The following is a 19324-nucleotide window of genomic DNA, read 5'->3' on the forward strand; positions in this document are numbered from 1 at the left end:
GACAAACCATAAGTGACTCTTCATCTCACAAAACAAACTGAGGGTTGATGGGGGGAGGGGGGTTGGGTGAGGGGGGTGGGGTTATGGACACTGGGGAGGGTATGTGCTATGGTGAGTGCTGTGAAGTGTGTAAACCTGGCGATTCACAGATCTGTACCCCTAGGGATAAAAATATATTATATGTTTATAAAAAATAAAATTAAATTTTAAAAAAAGGCTAAAATACTATCATTTTGATCCACATTTAATCCCTGACAAAATATCTTTCAAAGTGAAGGTGAAATAAAGGCCTTTCCAGATAAGCAGAATACCTTCAGAAAAGGAAATACAAAAGATAATTCCTTAGGCAGAAGTGATCCCAAGGGAAACATGGAAATGAAAAAAGTAATGAAGAGCAATGGATATGTTAAATATGTGATAATATTATATGTTAATATATTTATTATTAAGTGATTATTGATAATTGATAATTATGTTAATATATTTGTTGATAATATTTCTTATGCTGGATATGTTAAATATGTGTTAATATTTATTTATTAAATAAATCGAATAAATATTACTGTCCCAAGCAATAATTACAATGTCTGTGTGATTTAAATATATTTGAAATAAAATTAATGACAACAGGAGGGCAAATGAAATTATCAGTAAAGTCCTAGTGTTGCCAAGTTTACTGGGGAGACCCTGGGGGCCTTGGGTTGACCCAGTCTGTCCCAAAGGTGTTGCTGAAGGTGCTTGGTCTTGTCCCAAGGAAGAATTCAAGGACAGACATGCAACATAGCGGAAGAGTAAGTAACACCAGCAAGAAAGTTTATTAAACTAAAAGTATGCTCTCAGGATAGGAGAGCTGGTGAGCTAGAGAGAAAGAGAGGGAGAGGGAAGGTGAGAGAGGGAAGGAGAGAGAGGGAGCGCGCTCTAGCTATGCGCTCCGGGGTTGGGTTTCAATCTTTTATTGACAGTTGTTTAGTAAGGAATGGAATATTCATACTTGGGGTGGGGATTTCTTCGAAGCAGGGTTTCTCATCTTTTCCTCATCTGGTCAGGGGTTTCCTGTCATGGCACCAACCATCTTCATGTCTGGTTTGATCCAGTTTCTGTGGCCTGCTGCCAGGACAGGCCTCTGACTTTCCTGATAGCTGGCCATGACTTACTACTCTCTGCTGGGCTCTAGCTATCCTGTTAGAACCTAACTTAACTGCCTACTCCAACACTAACATAGTCTAGAAAATATGAAAGTTCTAATTTATATTAGAGTCTTTTGTTTAGATTTTACAGAAGACATGAAACTTTAAAAAAAAGTATGTGTCAGGAGGTAACTAAAAGCTAAACAATTATTTTTGTGTAATTTCAACAATTTAAAAAAGATAATCTTGTTCTTATGCTAACAATATGTTACTATTATGTAATTTACAAACAATGCACCTATGTAAAGTATATAATTGGATGAATCTCAACAAATGTGTGCAGACCAAACTTTACAGAACATCAACTCATTAAATTTTCCTCATGTAAATTACTATTCACAATACCTCAAAGATGCTACCACTCTTCTGATTTCTAGACTACAACTTAGTTTTGCCTGTTCTACCAGTTCTGGGACTTTATGTACCTGGAATCATACATGAGTAACTCACAGGAACATTAAAACAGCTATGTTTTAGGGGCGCCTGGGTGGCCCAGTCGGTTAAGCATCTGACTCTTGATTTTTGCTCAGGTAATGATCTCAGGGTCGTAAGATTGAGCCCCGCATCAGGCTCTGGAACCTGATTACGATTCTCTCTCACTCTCTCCCTATCCCTCTGCTCCTCCCCTGCTCGCTCTCTTAAATAAATGAATAAACCTTTTCTTTAAAGCTGTTTTAGATACTCAAAATCATCCTTTTGCAGAGGCATCCTTTGCTGAGCATACTGTTTTGGAGGGATTTATTCATGTGACCATATGTCATTTGATCATTTATATTGCTGAATAGTAATCCACAGAATAGAAAAATTTGTCAGTTCCCCTGCTGATAGACATTTGGGTTGTTTCTAGTTTCTGCCTAGTATGAATAACACTGTTATAATCATTTCGTAGAAATCTTTTGGATATATACATTCATTTCTCTTGGGAAATAAATAGGAGTACTATTGCTGGGTCATAGGATAGGTGTATATATAACTTTATGAAGAACTCCTCAAAATCTTTCCAAAGTGGTTGTGCTGGCTTACAGTCCAACACCACACGGCAGTATCATTACACAGTCCATTAGGAGTTAGGCAAGGATAAGGCAGCAGTAACAACTTTCAAAATTAGTTTTTCAAACTACCTTTCTTCATCTTCTTCCAAATCCTTTGAAGGATGTGTGGAGATGGCCATGGTCACACCAACAGGTCCTACTACTGGCCTCTCCAAGCCTGAGAGCAGAGCCACAGAGACAGTTAACCAGGGCATCCCACCCAAGTTGTAGGCTCTTCAGCCCTAGACAGGACTCTGTCAGTAGTACAGGCAGGTAGCACTGGCTCTCAGAGCTGACTGTGGAACACACAGGAATCCACCATTATTAAAAATTAAAGTATATCAACTTAACAATTAAATAAATTACATCAGGGATGCCGGGGTGGCTCAGTGGGTTAAGCCTCTGCCTTCAGCTCAGGTCATGATTTCAGGGTCGTGAGACTGCGTCCTGCATCAGGTTTCATGCTGGGTGCGGAGCCTACTTAAGATTCTCTCTCTCCTTCTGCCCCTCCACCCCCAAGAAAAGAATCACTAGAGGCTTTAAAAAATTGATGAAGGAAAAGCCAGAAGAATCGTTTTTATTGCAACTATCTTCAAGAAAATAAAGATCTTGAAAAAATATTGTTTTGATGGTTTTTGTACAAAAGTAAGATTGAGGGGTGCCTGGATGGCTCAGTGGGTTAAGCCACTGCCTTCGGCTCGGGTCATGATCTCAGGGTCCTGGGATCGAGCCCCACATCGGGCTCTCTGCTCAGCGGGGAGCCCGCTTCCCCCCCACCCCGCTCTGCCTACTTGTGATCCCTCTCTGTGTCAAATAAAAAAATTAAATTAAATTTTAAAAAAAAGTAAGATTGAGACTCTTGATCTTCGGGTGGTGAGTTTGAGCCCCACACTAGGAATAGAGAGTACTTTAAAAAAGTTGATTGATAGTATCAGTAAAAGGGCACCCAAATATTAAAACTGGCTGGTAAGAGGGGTGCCTGGGTAACTCACAGTCAAAGTGTCTTCCTTTGGCTCAGGTCATGATCCCAGGATCCTGGGATTGAGTCCTCCATCGGGCTCCCTGCTCAGTAGGAAGCCTGCTTCTCCCTTTGCCTCTCCCTGCTCCTCGTGCTCCCTCACTTGCTCTATTGCTCGCTCTCTCTTAAATAAATAAAAGCTTTAAAAAAAACTGGCTGGTAAGAGGGGTGGTCTCCACTGATAGAGACATCTAGGGAGAAACAGGCAGCCTTGTGTTGTATATGGCAGGTCCTCAGAAGGCATCGCTTTCTCAGGTTCTGTAGCTACCAACATTCTAATTCTGTGATTACAACTTGAGACATGGAAACCGGAGTCCTTTCCATGACACTATTGTTGATGTCCCAGTGACTTCGGATTTGACCTGTGGTATCTCAAATTTTGTTTCTCCCTTCATGACTCTCAAAACTTGTCGGTGATATAAAGGCTTTCTGATTTCTGAAGGGACACTCCCAGGAAACTTTATCTCAACTGTAAGAATCAAAAATACTCAACTCTTGGGGCGCCTGGGTGGTTCAGTGGGTTAAGCCTCTGCCTTTGGCTCAGGTCATGATCCCAGGGTCCTGGGATCGAGCCCCACATTGGGCTCTCTGCTCAGCAGGGAGCCTGCTTCCTCCTTTCTCTCTGCCTGCTCTCTGCCTATTTGTGATCTCTATCAAATAAATAAATAAAATCTTTAAAAAAAATACTCAACTCTTGGGGCATCTGAGTGGCTCAGTCAGTTAAGCGACGGACTCTTGATTTTGGCTCAGCTCATGACCTTAGGGTCATGAGATTGAGGCCCATGTTGGTCTCTGTGCTTTGCATGGAGTCTGCTTGAAATTCTTTCCCTCTCCCTCTCCCTTTCCCCTTCCCCCAACTCACATGTGCTCTAAATAAATAAATAAAATCTTTAAAAAAATACTCAACTCTTACTCGGTTTAAAGCCCATTTGATTTCATTTGTTTATTTTTTTTAAAGATTTTATTTATTTATTTGAGGGAAGCAGAAGGGAGAACAGAGGGAGTGAGAGAAGGAGATTCTCTGCTGAGCAGAGAGCCTGACATGAAGCTTGATCCCAGGACCCTGAGATCATGACCTGAAGGCAGACACTTAACTGGCTGAGCCACCCAAGTGCCCTTCATTTGCTTATTTCATTGTTTCCTTGTTTGTTTTAACCTAAGACACCTCTGGACCCTCCTCTACCTCCTCACAGCACCATCTCCCCCTACTTGCTATATCCTTCCTCCAACCAAATGAGTAACCAGGGTCCTCATGGCTGAGGAGGAACTCTTCAAGGGGGCACATTGTAGGTGTCATCTTTTACCTCCTGGTAGGTTCTCCCCTACCTTCCCTTATTCTCCTATGGGATCCTCTTTAGTAACCCAACTCTATAAACCATAATTTTGTTTTGATTCCTCTAGGTACCTTTAGAGGAAAGCCTGGCCATTGTGGAGACCCAGACACACATCTCTTCCATCTTTCCTTTTAAAGGAAGCAGTAAGAGGTTCTTCATGAGAAAATGCTCCAACTAAAAGCTGGAATGCAGCGACCCCTAGAAAAGGGACCTGCTGAGAGGAGAGTGGATGGGCAGCAGACTCAGCCCGAGGAGGCAGGATCCTCCTCTGTGTCCCACAGCGGGTAAGAGATTTCCACTGTCAGAATTAAATCATTGCTCTCACAGCAGCTTTCAGGGTCTGCATCCAGGCTCTGTAGTTTAATTATAGGGCTTTTTCTAAGATCTTTCTGGAAATTCTTTAGAGAAAAGCCTAGAGTGTTTTTTATTATCAGTTACTTTTATTATCCTGAGAAAGTTGGTTTTATTCTAAGTAACAATGCATATATATTCACCAAATATACTATCTTTTTTTTAAGATTTTATTTATTTGACAGAGAGAGAGATCACAAGTAGAGAGAGAGAGAGAGAGAGGAGGAGGCAGACTCCCTGCCTAGCAGAGAGCCTGATGTGGGACTTGATCCCAGAACATTGAGATCAGGACCTGAGCTGAAGGCAGAGGCTTAACCCACTGAGCCACCCAGGCAGCCCCCAAATATACCATCTTAATGGAATGGGATTTCATGGAACTCTTCCAGTCACATCAGTAATGTCTCTTTTCTGCACTGATGAGAGCACCTAAGAATCTCCTGTTATCTCAGGAGATTCCAGGACAATCAGATTGTCCCTGGTTTCTGGAATGGCAATCATGATAAGTTCAGGTCTTGAAATAAGCTCAGGAAATTGCCAAATAATGGCCTGTTGGCTACATTTGTCAGTGTTTTTAATGGCTGTTTGCTTACAGCTTTTTGAAAAAGTCATTGTGTGTTTGTTTGACCAAGAAAGAGAGAGAGAGAGAGAGAGCACAAGCAGGGGAAGCAGGAGAGGGAGAAGCAGACTCCTCACTGGGCAGGAAGCATGACCTGGGGCTCAGTCCCAGGACCCTGGGATCATGACACTTAACCAACTGAGCCACCCAGGAGGCCCAGTTTGCTTACAATTTTTTGAAGGCATTAAAATAATATGGAGTTAATCCATTATACAGTTACCTGTGAACACCAGTTATTGACATGCCACATCATAAGTAACTTGCTTAGAGGTTGGGCACAGCTCTGAAGGTGATAAAATTCTGCTTCATGCTTCATTGGGTCACTGTCAGTATGAACCACTTAAATTTCACTGAACCAGAGAAGAACATTAGAGCTAAAAATAATCTTAAAATCAGTTCGTCTTGTTTCCTCATTTCAGACCAGAGAACATTCAGGCCCAAAATATGGTTGCTTGATTAAAGTTGCAGCCTTTGGCAGAAGTAATATGAGAAACTTGGAATCTTAATTTACAAAGTCTACATCCACTTTGTCAAATACATTTTAAAAATTTATATCGCATAATTATTCTTTTTTAAAAAAGGCTTTGTTTTTAGAGCAGTTTTAAATTCAAAGCAAAATTGAGTGGAAACTACAAAGTTTCCATATATCCCCCCAACCCTCCCCCATCTCCACACATGCATAGCCTCCCCCGCCCCAACAACATGCTGTCCCAGAATGGTATATCTGTTACAATCAATGAACATATATTCACACATCATTATCACTCCAAGTCCATAGTTTACACTAGGATTCATTCTTGGTGTTATACATTCTTTTGTACTTTTGACAAAAGTACAATGATATGTATCCACCATTAGAGTAACATATAGAATGACTCTTCGTTGCCTTAAAAATAATACTCTGTGCGGGGCGCCTGGATGGCACAGTGGGTTAAAACCTCTGCCTTCGGCTCAGGTCATGATCCCGGGATCCTGGAATCGAGCCCAGCATCGGGCTCTCTGCTCTGCGGGGAGCCTGCTTCCCCCCTCTCTCTCTGCCTGCCTCTCTGCCTACTTGTGATCTCTGTCTGTCAAATTAATAAATAAAATCTTAAAAAAAAAATACTCTGTGCTCTGCCTACTCATTCCTCCTTCCCTTTTTTTTTTTTTTTTAAGATTTTATTTATTTATTTGACAGAGAGAGAGAGATCACAAGTAGGCAGAGAGGCAGGCAGAGAGAGAGAAGGAAGCAGGCTCCCTGCTGAGCAGAGAGCAGGATGCAGGACTTCATCCCAGGACCCTGAGCGGAAGGCAGAGGCTTAACCCAATGAGCCACCCAGACGCCCACTCCCCTCCTTTCCTTCTAATCCCTGGCAACCACCGGTCTTTTTACTGTCTGCACAGCATTGCCTTTTCCAAAATATGATCTAGTTACAATCATACCCTATATAGCTTTTTCAGATTGGGTCCTTTCATTTAGTGATATACATATAAGATTCCTTAATGTCTTCTCATGGTTTTATTGCTTCTTTCTCTTTAGTGTTAAATAATATTACATTTTCTGGATGTGCCCATTTATTTATAAATTCACCTCCTGAAGGACATCTTGATTGCTGCCAAATTTTGGCAATTATGAGTAAAGCTGCTATAAGCATTGTGTAAGATTTTTACGTAGACATAAGTTTTCAACTCATTTGAATAAATAGTGAGGAGCACAATTCTGGATCATATGTTAATAGTACGCTTAATTTTGTAAGAAACCACAAAACTGTCTTCCCAAGTGGCTGTAGCATTCTGCATTTCCACCAGCAATGATGAGAGGATCTTTTGCTCCCCATCCTCACTAGTATATGGTGCTATCAATGTTCCAGATTTTTACCATTCTAATATGTGGTGCTCATTGTTTTAATTTGCAATTCCATACTCACCTATGATGTTGAGCATCTTTTCATATGCTTATTTGCCATTTGTGTATCTTCTTTGATGTCTGCTCAGGTCTTTTCCCCATTATTTGATTGGCTTGTTCATTTCTTTTTTTTTTTTTTTTGTAAGATTTTATTTGTTTATTTGAGAGAGAGAACATGAGTGGGGGGAGGGACAGAGGGAGGAGGAGAAGGAGGCTCCCTGTTGAGCAGCCTCAATTCCAGGACTCTGGATCATGACCTGAGCCAAAGGCATATGCTTAACTGACTGACTGAGCCACCCAGGCACCCCCATTCATTTTCTTTTTGTTGAGTTTGGGGAGTTCCTTGTATATTTTTGAGAATTGTTCTTTATTAGATATGTATTTTGCAAATGTTTTCTCCATGTCTATGATTTGTCTTCTTATTCTCTTGACCATGTCTTTTACAGAGCAAAAGTTTTTCATTATAATCAAGTCCAGATTATTATTTCTTTTATGGATTGTGCTTTTTGTATTTGTATCTAAAGAGTCCTTATTAAACTGAAGATCATTTAGACTTTCTGCTTTGTTTATCTTTTAGGAGTTTTATATTATGTATTTAACATTTAGTTCTATGATGTATTTTGAGCTAATTTTTGTGAAGGATTTAAGTCTTGTCTAGGTTCCTTTTTTTTTTTTTTTTTGCATATGGATGTCCAGTTGTCCGGCACCATTTGTTGAAAGACTATATTTTCTCCATTGTGTTGCCTTTGCTCCTTTGCCAAAGATCAGTCACCTATATTTTGGTGGGTCTGCCTCTGGGCTGTCCATTCTGTTCCATTGGGTTTGTTCATTTTTTTTTAAGATTTTATTTATTTATTTGACAGAGAGATAGAGATTACAAGTAAGCAGATGGAGGGAGAGGGAGAAGCAGGCTCCCTGCTGAACGAGGAGCCCGATGCGGGGCTTGATCCCAGGACCCTGAGACCATGACCTGAGCCAAAGGCAGAGGTTTAACCCATTGAGCCACCCAGGCACCCCAGTTTGTTCATTCTTTCACCAATATTACACTTTCTTGATTACTAATAACTTTACAGTACGTCTTGAAGTCAGTAGTATCAGTCATGTGACTCTGTTCTTTTTTGGATATTCTGGTTCCTTTGCCTCTCCATATAAACGTGAGAATCAGTTTGTCAATATCCACAAAGTAACTTGGTGGGATATTGACTGGGATTGCTTTGAATCTTTGGATGAAGTTGGAAAGAACTGACATCTTGACAATATTGAAGCTTCCTATCCATGAACATGGAATATCTATCTCTCCATTTATTTAGTTCTTTCTGATTTTCTTTCATCAGTTCTCATTTTCCTTATTTAGATCTTACACATATTTTGTTAGATTTTTACATAAATATCCCATTTGGGAGATGTTAATGTAAATGGTACTGTTTTCAATTTCAGATTCCACCTGATCATTGCTGGTATACAGGAAAGCAATGGCTTTTTGTATATTAACCTTGTATTCTGCAACCTGACTTTAATCCCTTTCAAGTTTCAAGAGTTTTTGGTCATCCTTTCAGATTTTCTACATAGACAATTGCGCCGTTTGCAACAAAGACAGTTTAACTATTTCTTCCTTTCCAATCTATAAACCTTTTATTTATTTATTTATTGGTCTTACTGCATAGTCTAGGACTTCCAATATGATGCTTAAAAGGAGTAGTGAGAGGGGACACTCTCAGTTTGTTTCTGATCTGAGTATAGTTTCTTGGGGCACCTGGGTGGTTCCGTGGGTTAAAGTCTCTGCCTTCAGCTCCGGTCATGATCCCAAGGTCCTGGGATCGAGCCCCACCTAGGATTGAGCCCCACATCGGGCTCTTCACTCAGCGGGGAGCCTGCTTCTCTTCCTCTCTCTCTGCCTGCCTCTCTGCCTACTTGTGATCTCTGTTAAATAAATTGTTTTTGTAAATCTTAAAAAAAAAACTTATAGTTTCTTACCACCAAGTATGATGCTAGCTGTTTGTTTTTTGTAAATATTCTTTATCAAGTTGAGGAAATTTCCCCCTGTATTCCTAGTTTAACGAAAGTTTGTTGTTTTTTTTTTTAATCATGAATGGGTGCTGGATTTTGTCAAATGCTTTATCTGCATCTGTTAATATGATCATGTGAGTTTTTTTCTCATTAGCCTGTGATGGGACAAATTACATCAGCTGATTTTCAAATATTGAAATCAGCTCTGCATATCTGGAATGAATCTCACTTGATATATTACATAATTCCTCTTACACATTGTTGGATTCAATTTATTAATGTTTTGCTGAAGATTTTTGTATCTGTGTTCATGAGAGATATTGTTCCGTAAGGTTTTTTTTTTTCCCTTTGGTTTTGGTATTAGGGTAATGTTAAGCCATTCCAGCAAAATTAGTTGGAAAGTATCTCCTCTTCTTCTAAATCTATAGAAAGACAGTAGAGAATTGTATAATTTTTTTCTTAAACATTTGGTAGAATTTATTGTGAGCTCATCTGGACCTGGTGCTTTCTGTTTTAGAAGGTTATTAATTTTTTTTTTAAATTTAAGTAGATGCCATACCCAGTGTGGAGCCCAACATGGGGCTTGAACTCACAACCCTGAGATCAAGACCTGAACTGAGATCAAGAGTCCAATGCTTAATCGACTAAGCATCTCGGGGTGCCTAGCCCCGGGAAGGTTATTAATTATCGATTCACTGTCTCTAATAGACATAGGTCTAGTCAGATGGTTTATTTCTTCTGTGAGCACTTTGGCAGATTTTATTTTTCAAGGAATTGGACCATTTCATTTAGGTCATCAAATCTGTGGCTCATAGTATTTCTTTATTATTCTTTTAGTGTCCATCAGCTCTATAGTGATCCTTTCTTTTATTTCTGGTATTAATAATTTGTGTCTTCTCTCTTTTTTCCTTAGCCTGGCTAGAGGCTTCTTGATTTTGTTGATCTTCTCAAATAACCAAATTTTTAAAATAAAATTACCTCAAAAAAATTTTTTAGAGAGAGGATGAGAGCACGCATGAGCAGGGGGTGGGGGGGAAGGGCAGAAGGGGAAGGAGAGAGAGGATCTTAAGCAGATTCCATGCTCAGAGTAGAGCCCAATGCAGGGCTCAGTCTCATGACCCTGAGATCATAACCTGAACCAAAATCAAGAGTCAGGTGCTTAAATGACTAACCCACCCAGGCATCCCTACCTAAATACATTTTAACTGTCCTTGTGATAAATATTATTTGTTATTGGGAAACTGACTGAAAATAAATAATAGACCTATAGAATCCAGAAAAATAAATGTATTCCAGAAAAAGGACTTGTCTTAAAAGTAGAACAGCCTTGTTTATCTCAGAGACCCCTGAAACGCAGCAAGAGAATACTGATGGTGATAAAGAACACTGGAGTGAGAGTTTAGATCCAACATTTTTAAATGGTTTTTCCACCAACTAATGATGTGAGCTCAGTTGTGTTTCTTCCCACTCCAGCTTTATTGATATATTAGTTACATATATCAGATACATTTCTTACTCTTTGTGGATCTCAATGTCTTCATCTGTAAAATAAAATGAGGCCTTTTCCTGCACTAGTATTTTCTACATCTTAAAGGACTGGGATGTTAAAAGATCTATTAATTTAGTTACTGCAGCCAGGACCAAGCCCTGACCCCCTGTGCACGTCTATGTCCATGTATATGTGTGTGCACATGTGTGTATTTTGCAAGGAACACTGCCAACATTATATCCTGAGATCTCAGAGGTGAAAGAGCAGACAGAAGGAGCATCTTCTTGGTTGGAAAAAGGGAATGAGAAGAAAGAGAGAGGTGTTGGGGGTGCCTACATAGCCAAAGTTGGTGTGAATGATCAAGTTAGAGAGAACTGAGTGTCAAAAATCTAGACATAGCAAGATTGAAACCACTAGACCACTAAAATATTAGTCAGCATTTATTGTGCACATAAAAATAGTTTACCCCTGGGAGCTCTCAAACTGACCGTGGAATGAGGCTCAGAGGTGTATTGTTATAACAGCTTATAGAGTGAGAATGCAGAGGTTGTTTGTTATTTTCAATGATTGATTATATCATTAGAGTTTTCCTAATGATTGAGGATTGGTTTAAAGTGACTGCCTCATTCCAATGTGGGAGAACGGCTAGAATGTCATCTATGAGTTTCAGAGGCATATGCAAGAAGTGGCCCAAGGTAATGTTTGTTTGTTTGTTTGTTTGTTTGTTTTTGCAAAATAAGCTAAGTTTGGATTCAGTATTTTCCTTATAGCATAATCAAAAGTATCATTGTCATTATCTATTTTAAAATCTGTGTTGTTGGGCGCCTGGGTGGCTCAGTTGGTTAAGCGACTGCCTTCAGCTCAGGTCATGATCCTGGAGTCTCGGGATCAAGTCCTGCATCAGGCTCCCAGCTCCACGGGGAGTCTGCTTCTCCCTCTGACCTTCTCCTCGCTCATGCTCTCTCTCACTGTCTCTCTCTTCTCTCAAATAAATAAATAAAATGTTTTTTTAAAAATCTATGTTGTTATATATAGAAGCCCAATTTTCAGCATTTGAGTCAAACCAAAGTGTGTGATTATAGAGTGAGTCTAGAACAAACCTAAATTAGGTCCAATGCCATTCCTATGCATAGGAACAAATTTCCAGCAATGCAGTTTGCAGTGGTTATGGGCTATCCTATGGCTTCCAAGCTTCCTCCCAATACCAGATTAATTGGCCATAAGTATTAGTTAAATGGCCAAGGGATGGATATCAAACCTTTTTGTAAAGCTACTTTCCTGCCATCTGAGCATGGTTCTGGAGTTGGTTCTAATATTCACTGAGAGTGTTCCTGAGCATGTAAGCAGGTATACACCAACAATCATTTTGCTTAGTAAAGGAGGGTATGCATTGAATGGTAGGCCTTAGTGAGTAGAGAAAATCCCTAACAGAAAAGAGACATGACTGTAAATGTCCTGTGTTAGTTTGTAGAGCAGTAATATCATGATAATTGTTATAAAAATGGGTCCTGGAAAAAGATAAGCGATCTAGCAGAAACTTTTTCAGTGGTCTTGGGTGTAAGCTATCCACTTTTGCCTTGTTTCTGCTTTGAGGGAAGATTGTTTGTTTTTCCTGGAAATCCTTAATTTGAAGTTAACCATAGATTGATAAGCCCAAGAATTGAGGAGTGGGGAGGTTCTCTTTAGTTGAGAGACATGGACCCGAAGTTCAATGCCCTATAATTTAACTGCTGTGTGAAAAAATAGAACCTGATAGAGCCCTTTTCATCAAGGCACAAGTGCTATTTTTAACTGATATCTCCTTCAGAACCTGCAGTCTCCAGGTTCCAGGGTATGAAGTATAATGTTATCATCAGGCAGAGGGTCTCTAAAAGCCTCCTTGACCTGCTAAATATAAGTTTTTGAATATTGCATTCATACTTTAAAGTATTGGGTCATATTAGAATTTACAAGGGCAAGATGTGCATGGGGTTCTATCATCGAAGGCATGGGCTGCCTAGTGATAAATTCATAAGGTGTTAATTTATGTTTCCCAAAAGATGTTGACTTCATTGTCATAAGGGCTAAGGGTAACACTTTAGGCCAAGGTACTCCTGTGGTTTCGGTCAATTTGCCAAATTTAATCTTAGAATATCGTTGGAACATTCGACCTCCCCTAAAGGCTGAGGATGAAAGAGACAATGATAGGGCCATGAAGTTTGAATAACCTTGTTTAGTTGTTTTATAATCCATCCAGGTAAAGTGAGCCCCTTGTCACTTGAAATTTCATTTGAGATTGCCCAGAATAGAAAACATTTTCTAGTAATTTCTCTGCTACTGTGGTGTCATCAGCTTGCCCACATGGGAATGCTTCTACCCATCCAGAAAAGAAATATACCACCACAAGTACATATTGATAGCACATAGAAGGAGACAGTTGAAAAAGTATAACTGAAAATGTTCAAATGGTCCAGATATTGGGGAGCAGTCCCTGGGGTTAGTTTAATGGTTTTAACCAGGTTATATGATTGAATATACTCGTCATGCTAGTTTAGAACAATCACCCATGATATTTTTTCATAATATGAAAAGTCAATTCTGTGGTGGGTAGTCACTTGAAGCACTTGCAAGAGTGATAACTGAGAGATCCAGGAAGCACGAGCCAGTCATATGCACCCTCCAAAGTCCTCTTTTTATGATAAATGTGCATCCTTCTTGGTGCCACTTTTACAATTTTTTGTCTAGTATACAAATTGTCTTAAGTAATCTGACTTGAACCTACAGTGGACCATAGGTTGTGGAAATTCAGGAAAATGCTTTTACCAAAAGGTTTAGTATCTATCCCTTGGCCATTTTATGGAATTTATTTCATGTTTTGGTACATTGGGATCCTTAGCATGAAAGTTAGCTATCGCATTTCCCTGGTATTCAGCGTCTCATGAGAGGGTATGAGCCTCAATTTCTGTGATAGCAACTTGTGAGGACACTAATAATGTAGAGGGAAGGTCAGCAACCTGAGATCCTATTTTATAGCTGTACCACTTGATGTTGAAAATCTCTCTTTCCAGGGGCACCTGGCTGGTTCAATGTTAGGGCACATGACTCTTGATCTCAGGGTTGTGGGTTTGAGCCCCACGTTGTGTATAGAAACTACTTGGAAGGAAAAGAAAAAAAACTTTGTTTCCAGAGCATACCAAATCATGAACTACTCTGAAGGCATACCTGCTATTGGTATAAATATTTGCAGTTTTTTCTTTTGTCAATTTAGAGGCCCAAATGAGAACCAACACCTCTGCAGGTTGGGCTGAATTAAGTAAAGAAAGGGCTCCCCTTCCTGAAAACTCATGTTGTGTCATGACAGCAGGTTTGGCTTGATATTTTCCTTCAGAATTTTTGGCATAGGAGATATCAAGGCAGAGTACTAAATCTGGACTAGCATTTAATAGGGTTTCTTGTAAATCTAATTTGGGAGTTTGATTTGAGATCAACTCAACGGTTATGAGTTTCTCCTCTGTTATGTAAGGATAGGAGAGTAGCAGGATTTAAAGAGTCGCAGGAATCCAGCTCCCTGCTCAGCAGGGAGCCTGCTTCTCCACCCCCCCCAACCTTGTGCTCTCTCTCTCTCTCTCTCGCTCTCTCTCTCAAATAAATAAATAAAATCTTAAAAAAAAAAGAGTTGCTGGAAAGAATACTGAGGAGACAAGAGTAGAATCTCACAAAAATGTTGTCTACTAGCTGAGAAATGGTGTGTATGCTGTGTTTGGCAAACTTTTTACAGCATGAAGAAACTGTAAATTTAATTCATTTTCCTGAACAAGTTTCAGGGAGAGTTCTGTAATTTTAGCGGCTGCTAAAATTCTGTAAATTTAGCAGCTACACCCTTTATAAACAATTTGGGTATATCCTGGTCTTTGGATGCAATTGTAAGCTATAATAGTCTTTAGGGCTATTTTTCCCTTCCTTTTCTTGAGTTAAGGGCTCCCTGAACCTGATTATTACATTCCTGAACAAACAACGTAAAAGGTTTAGGATAGTCAGGAAGTCCCAACACAGGAGAATTCTGTAAAGCCCATTTAATTTCAGTAAATGCTTCCTCCTACTTGTTTTCCAAAGAAGAGGTTCTTGAGTATTGTGCCTAGAGTGAAGAAGCTAACTAGGAAATGTCAGGGACCCAGGTCTAACAATATCCTGCAAGTCTTAGAGGACATTCCCATTTCATAGAGCTCCCCAAGTGAGTACAGGATCTTTCTTAAGGGTTTTCCGCATTAATGGAAAATGCATAGGATCCCTGAGAGGACATTTAGGACAGGAACACAGTGAGAGCTGAGTGGCGGTTTGTAAGGATTCTGTTTCCCATAACTGGAAGAAATGTTTACTGAGAGCCTCCTCTGGGTTTGGCTGTGTATATAAGACGACTAAAATACTCCCAGCTCTGAAAGCGCTCTTACTCTAGAACCAGCCACTGCCTAATGATATTAGAAACATTGGTCAGAAATATGAGTAAGGGGCGCCTGGGTGGCTCATTGGGTTAAAGCCTCTGCCTTCGGCTGAGGTCATGATCTCAGGTCCTGGGATCGAACCGTGCATCGACCCCTGCATCAGGCTCTCTGCTCAGCGGGGAGCCTGCTTCCCCCTCCCACTCTCTGCCTGCCTCTCTACCTACTTGTGATCTCTGTCTGTCAAATAACTAAATTCTAGGAAAAAAAAAAAAAAGAAGAAGAAGAAAGAAATATGAATAAAGTATAACATGGTTTAAAAGGTTCAAAAGGGGGACGCCTGGGTGGCTCAGTTGGTTAAGCAGCTGCCTTCGGCTCAGGTCATGATCCCAGCGTCCTGGGATCGAGTCCCACATCGGGCTCCTTGCTTGGCGGGGAGCCTGCTTCTCCCTCTGCCTCTGCCTGCCATTCTGTCTGCCTGTGCTCGCTCTCTCTCCCTCTCTCTCTGACAAATAAATAAAATTAAAAAAAAAAAAAAAGGTTCAAAAGGATCTGATGCTACCTGGGGGATGACCTGTCTGATCCCCATTCTGGCTCCTTCTAACTCCTGGATTCCCTGTTCTAAACCAGTGACTGGGGCCTCAGGCAAATTTCAGCTTCTCAGGAAACCACTAGCCCCTGTACACCCTGCTGGCTCAGAGTCTCCAAGAAAAACAGGTGAAACTGGAAGTCCTTGGTTCCGCTCTAGCACACCTACAGAAGCACAAGGGATGTCAAGTTGGTCTGATAAATTCACCATTACCAAAGTCATGAGTGATAAACTGTCTTCTTTTTGATAAGACAAATGCATTACTGGCATTGCTCTACCCATCCCAACATTTAAAATAAAGTTCAATCTCGATCACATTTCTAAAAAGGCAAGTGGTCATCTTACCCTCACTTTGCAGATGAAGAAACTGAGGCACAGAGTAGTAAAGTGACTTCCCAAGTTTGCAGCAGGAGGGTAAAGGGAGCACCCTGGGCCTACAATCTGGGCTTGCTGCCTCCTCTTCATCCATCCAGCCATGCTGCCTCTCTCAGGAACAAGATGAACTAAAACCTCCTCTTTTACTCTCCTCTATAACAAATAGTCGCCATGTTGGCCAGGATATTATGGGATATGAAGTTAGTTCACGTCATTTTTTTGGAAGTCATTTTTCAGATCATTCTTCTGAATACTGTAAGCAAAACACTGTGCTGGTTAGTTACGCTGGAGCATACAGAAGTGGCAGAATACAGTGGTTAAATTAAAGGAGCCTGAAGATGTCCTACCCATGGAGCCTTGGCTGTCTACAGGAAAGACACAGATAGGTCCATCCTGGTGATGGAAGAATCCTGTTGCCTGGAACAAGTGGTTCCTTTTCTCAGATGATGGTTTTTCCTTTCAACTTTCCAATTAATGCCTGGCTTTGTTTACTGTATTGAGATGGTTTATAAACCAAAAAGAGCGACTGGGAGCAGATCTGAAAGCAGAACTAGAGAAGAAAGTCTGGTTCCATTTTCAGAAGTGGGGCTGGGGAAAGACACATTTGGAAGAGATCTTCCAAGCAGAAGAAAGCTTTGTATTCCTTTCTTCATTCCCTTTACCACATTCAGGTCATGAAACATGTGCTATATAATTCAGTGTAGGGGATTTTGGGGTGAAGTTCTCTAAGTACCTTCTGCTGAAGTACCATACCCTATCAGTCACCTCTTTTCCTATTTACTGTTTCTTTCCCACTTTAGGAAATACCATTCCTTGATCCAGGATCAGGCTCGAGAGTTGACCCACCTAAGGCAAAAGATGAGGATGGGGAGAGCTTTCTCTTCCCTTCTCATCCAGCATGTCAGGAATACGGTGAAAACCTTTGAGGAGCTCCTTAGCAGCAATAAAGTTGACCGCTACATGGAACAGCACTTCCGTGAGCAGCTGACCAAGGGGAGCCTGCTGGCAGAGAGCCTTGCCAGCAAATTCAGCACAGGTAAGCTGGTCCCAGGGCTCAGGAGGATCTTCAGTCCCTCCCAAGGACCCCAGCCTCAGACAAGCCCAAACTCATCTATAACTGACTTTTCAATCTGATGTCCTGCTTTGTAATGACCATCTTGGAACCATGGTGGAGTCAGGACTGGCTGGAGAGGAACAATGAAGAGAATCACACAGGAATGGGGATGCCAGGATGATCACCAGCTCCTTTATCTCTCGCGGAATGTGGTCGCTAGGGCAAAAAACATCTCTGGGGGGTGATAGCATTTATCTGAAACTAACTGGCAGCAAGATAGGTAGAATGGGGGCAGCTGGTTGCTGTGAACAGAGCGCTGAATTAGGATCTGAAGACCATGGCTCTAGTCTGTATGTGTTCATTGCTAGTTCTGGACACATTCATACTTCTCTTGATTTCTGTTTTCTCACCTAAAAAAATTAGGTCAAGTAATACCAGCATGATTGTTCTAAGGATCAAATCAGCAATATTAATCAGTGCATTTCAAAAAATGATAAAAGAATCATGCTGATTTGGGCATGGTTTAGATACTGTATGTACTACAACCTGGTGGTGGGAAATTTAGTTTCAGGTGCCTTTTTCATAGAATATTCCCTAGAGCACCTGGGGGCACATAGTAAGAGCAGGCTTGAGGTCACTGTGTGGGTTTCTGATACCAGATCAGAGGCAGGACAGGGATGTCTGTCACCCCTACAGAGACAGGAGTAGATTCTGCATGAAAGCTGTGACAGGGTATACAGATGTGAGGCCAAAACCCAGCCTTTTGGCAGGACCTGGAGACTCTGGTTAGAGTGGTCCAGAGGTCTCTGGACAAGTGTCTCATGGCCTGTAGGAAAAATGACATTTTTAGCTTTTGACTCCGACCTAGGACAAAGCAAAAAGAAATGATGATCTCTGTGGTGAGTAAGTTCTGGAAAGTTAGGAAAGCCTGTCAGGTAAGTTCTCCAAAGTCTCAACCCAATGTCTCCTGAGAAAATTCAGAGTATCCTGGACTGGAAAATCAAGTAGTCACATCTGATCCCAGAGAAAAGTCAGTGTCTTTCTGTAATCTGAGGAATGAGACCTGCTTAAATTATAACTAGTCCTTTTTGAATCTGGTTTTCAGATGACTGTACAAGTGAGAAGAATCAAGCAAGACAGATGCTGCGAACCCTCAGGTAACTCCCAATTTTCAGGGGCTGTAGATCATATAATCTGGTGAAGGATTTAGAAGTAAGGGACAGAAACTCAAAGCCGGAGCTCTTACACCCCACAAAAAGCAAATGGCTGATTATAATATCAAATCATTACGTGTCCCTAGTGATGAAGTTGTCATGTTTCCTATTTTTTTAATTTATTATTATTTTGGTCCCATTCTCTATTAGTTCATCAATTTAGCGATACTGACCTGTTCTAACCTAACTACCCAGTCTTGTGAGTCTCCTGAGTCCTCAGGGACCCCCTCTGATTTCCCCTAGATCTTTAAAGACCAGAGTGAAATTGTATCTGGTTTTTTCCATGGTGACCCCAGAGGTGCTGGCAGATGTTAAATAGCTACAGATTTTCCTCACAAAAGAAGAAAAAGCTTTTCACTGTATGACAGTATTTCGGGAAGGTCGAGAAACTACAAGACACCTGGGAGGCCACATTGCCTTGGAAGCAGTTTTAAATGGGCCACAGCAAATATTACTGAAAGCATCATTGTTCACGGAGTGTGTCAAACCTTCAAAGAGCTCTGGTTGTCTTGTAAAAGAGCCAGGAGCATTATTGAAAGGGCTGAATGGGTCTTCTCTCTTCCTCAGGATGTTTGTGGCCAAGGCTCTGGGCCACTGTTGTTCTCCCCTGCTCCCCACTCTCCACTTCCAGACAAAAATGAACTGTTTGGCTTCTCCTCCTAAGGAACAGTCTCCTTGACTTCTGGAGCTTGTCTTTTGAGCCACCAGATCGTTACAGCCATGTCATTCAGGTGACCTTTATTTTTCCTCTTTCTTACC

General features: G+C 40.9%; 1 protein-coding gene across 1 annotated transcript; it reads left to right on the forward strand.

The window, feature by feature from the left end:
* Nucleotides 1-4756: 4756 nt before the first annotated feature.
* On the forward strand, nt 4757-19244 carry LOC111161993 (myomegalin-like). Its single transcript, XM_022526120.1, has 4 exons — nt 4757-4854; nt 17098-17333; nt 18457-18508; nt 19133-19244. Exons 1-4 carry the CDS (start codon nt 4757-4759, stop codon nt 19242-19244), a joined length of 498 nt encoding a protein of 165 aa, XP_022381828.1.
* The last annotated feature ends 80 nt before the right edge of the window (nt 19245-19324 follow it).

This window comes from Enhydra lutris, unplaced genomic scaffold (genome assembly GCF_002288905.1).
Source record: "Enhydra lutris kenyoni isolate GAN:26980312 unplaced genomic scaffold, ASM228890v2 scaffoldscaffold88, whole genome shotgun sequence".
Lineage (NCBI taxonomy): Eukaryota > Metazoa > Chordata > Mammalia > Carnivora > Mustelidae > Enhydra > Enhydra lutris.

Coding starts and splice junctions, on each gene's coding strand:
- LOC111161993 (XM_022526120.1), top strand. CDS start 4,757: ATGCAGCGACCCCTAGAAAAGGGACCTGCTGAGAGGAGAGTGGATGGG. Junction 17,334..18,456: donor TGCCAGCAAATTCAGCACAG/GTAAGCTGGTCC, acceptor TCTGGTTTTCAG/ATGACTGTACAAGTGAGAAG. Junction 18,509..19,132: donor CAGATGCTGCGAACCCTCAG/GTAACTCCCAAT, acceptor TCTCTTCCTCAG/GATGTTTGTGGCCAAGGCTC.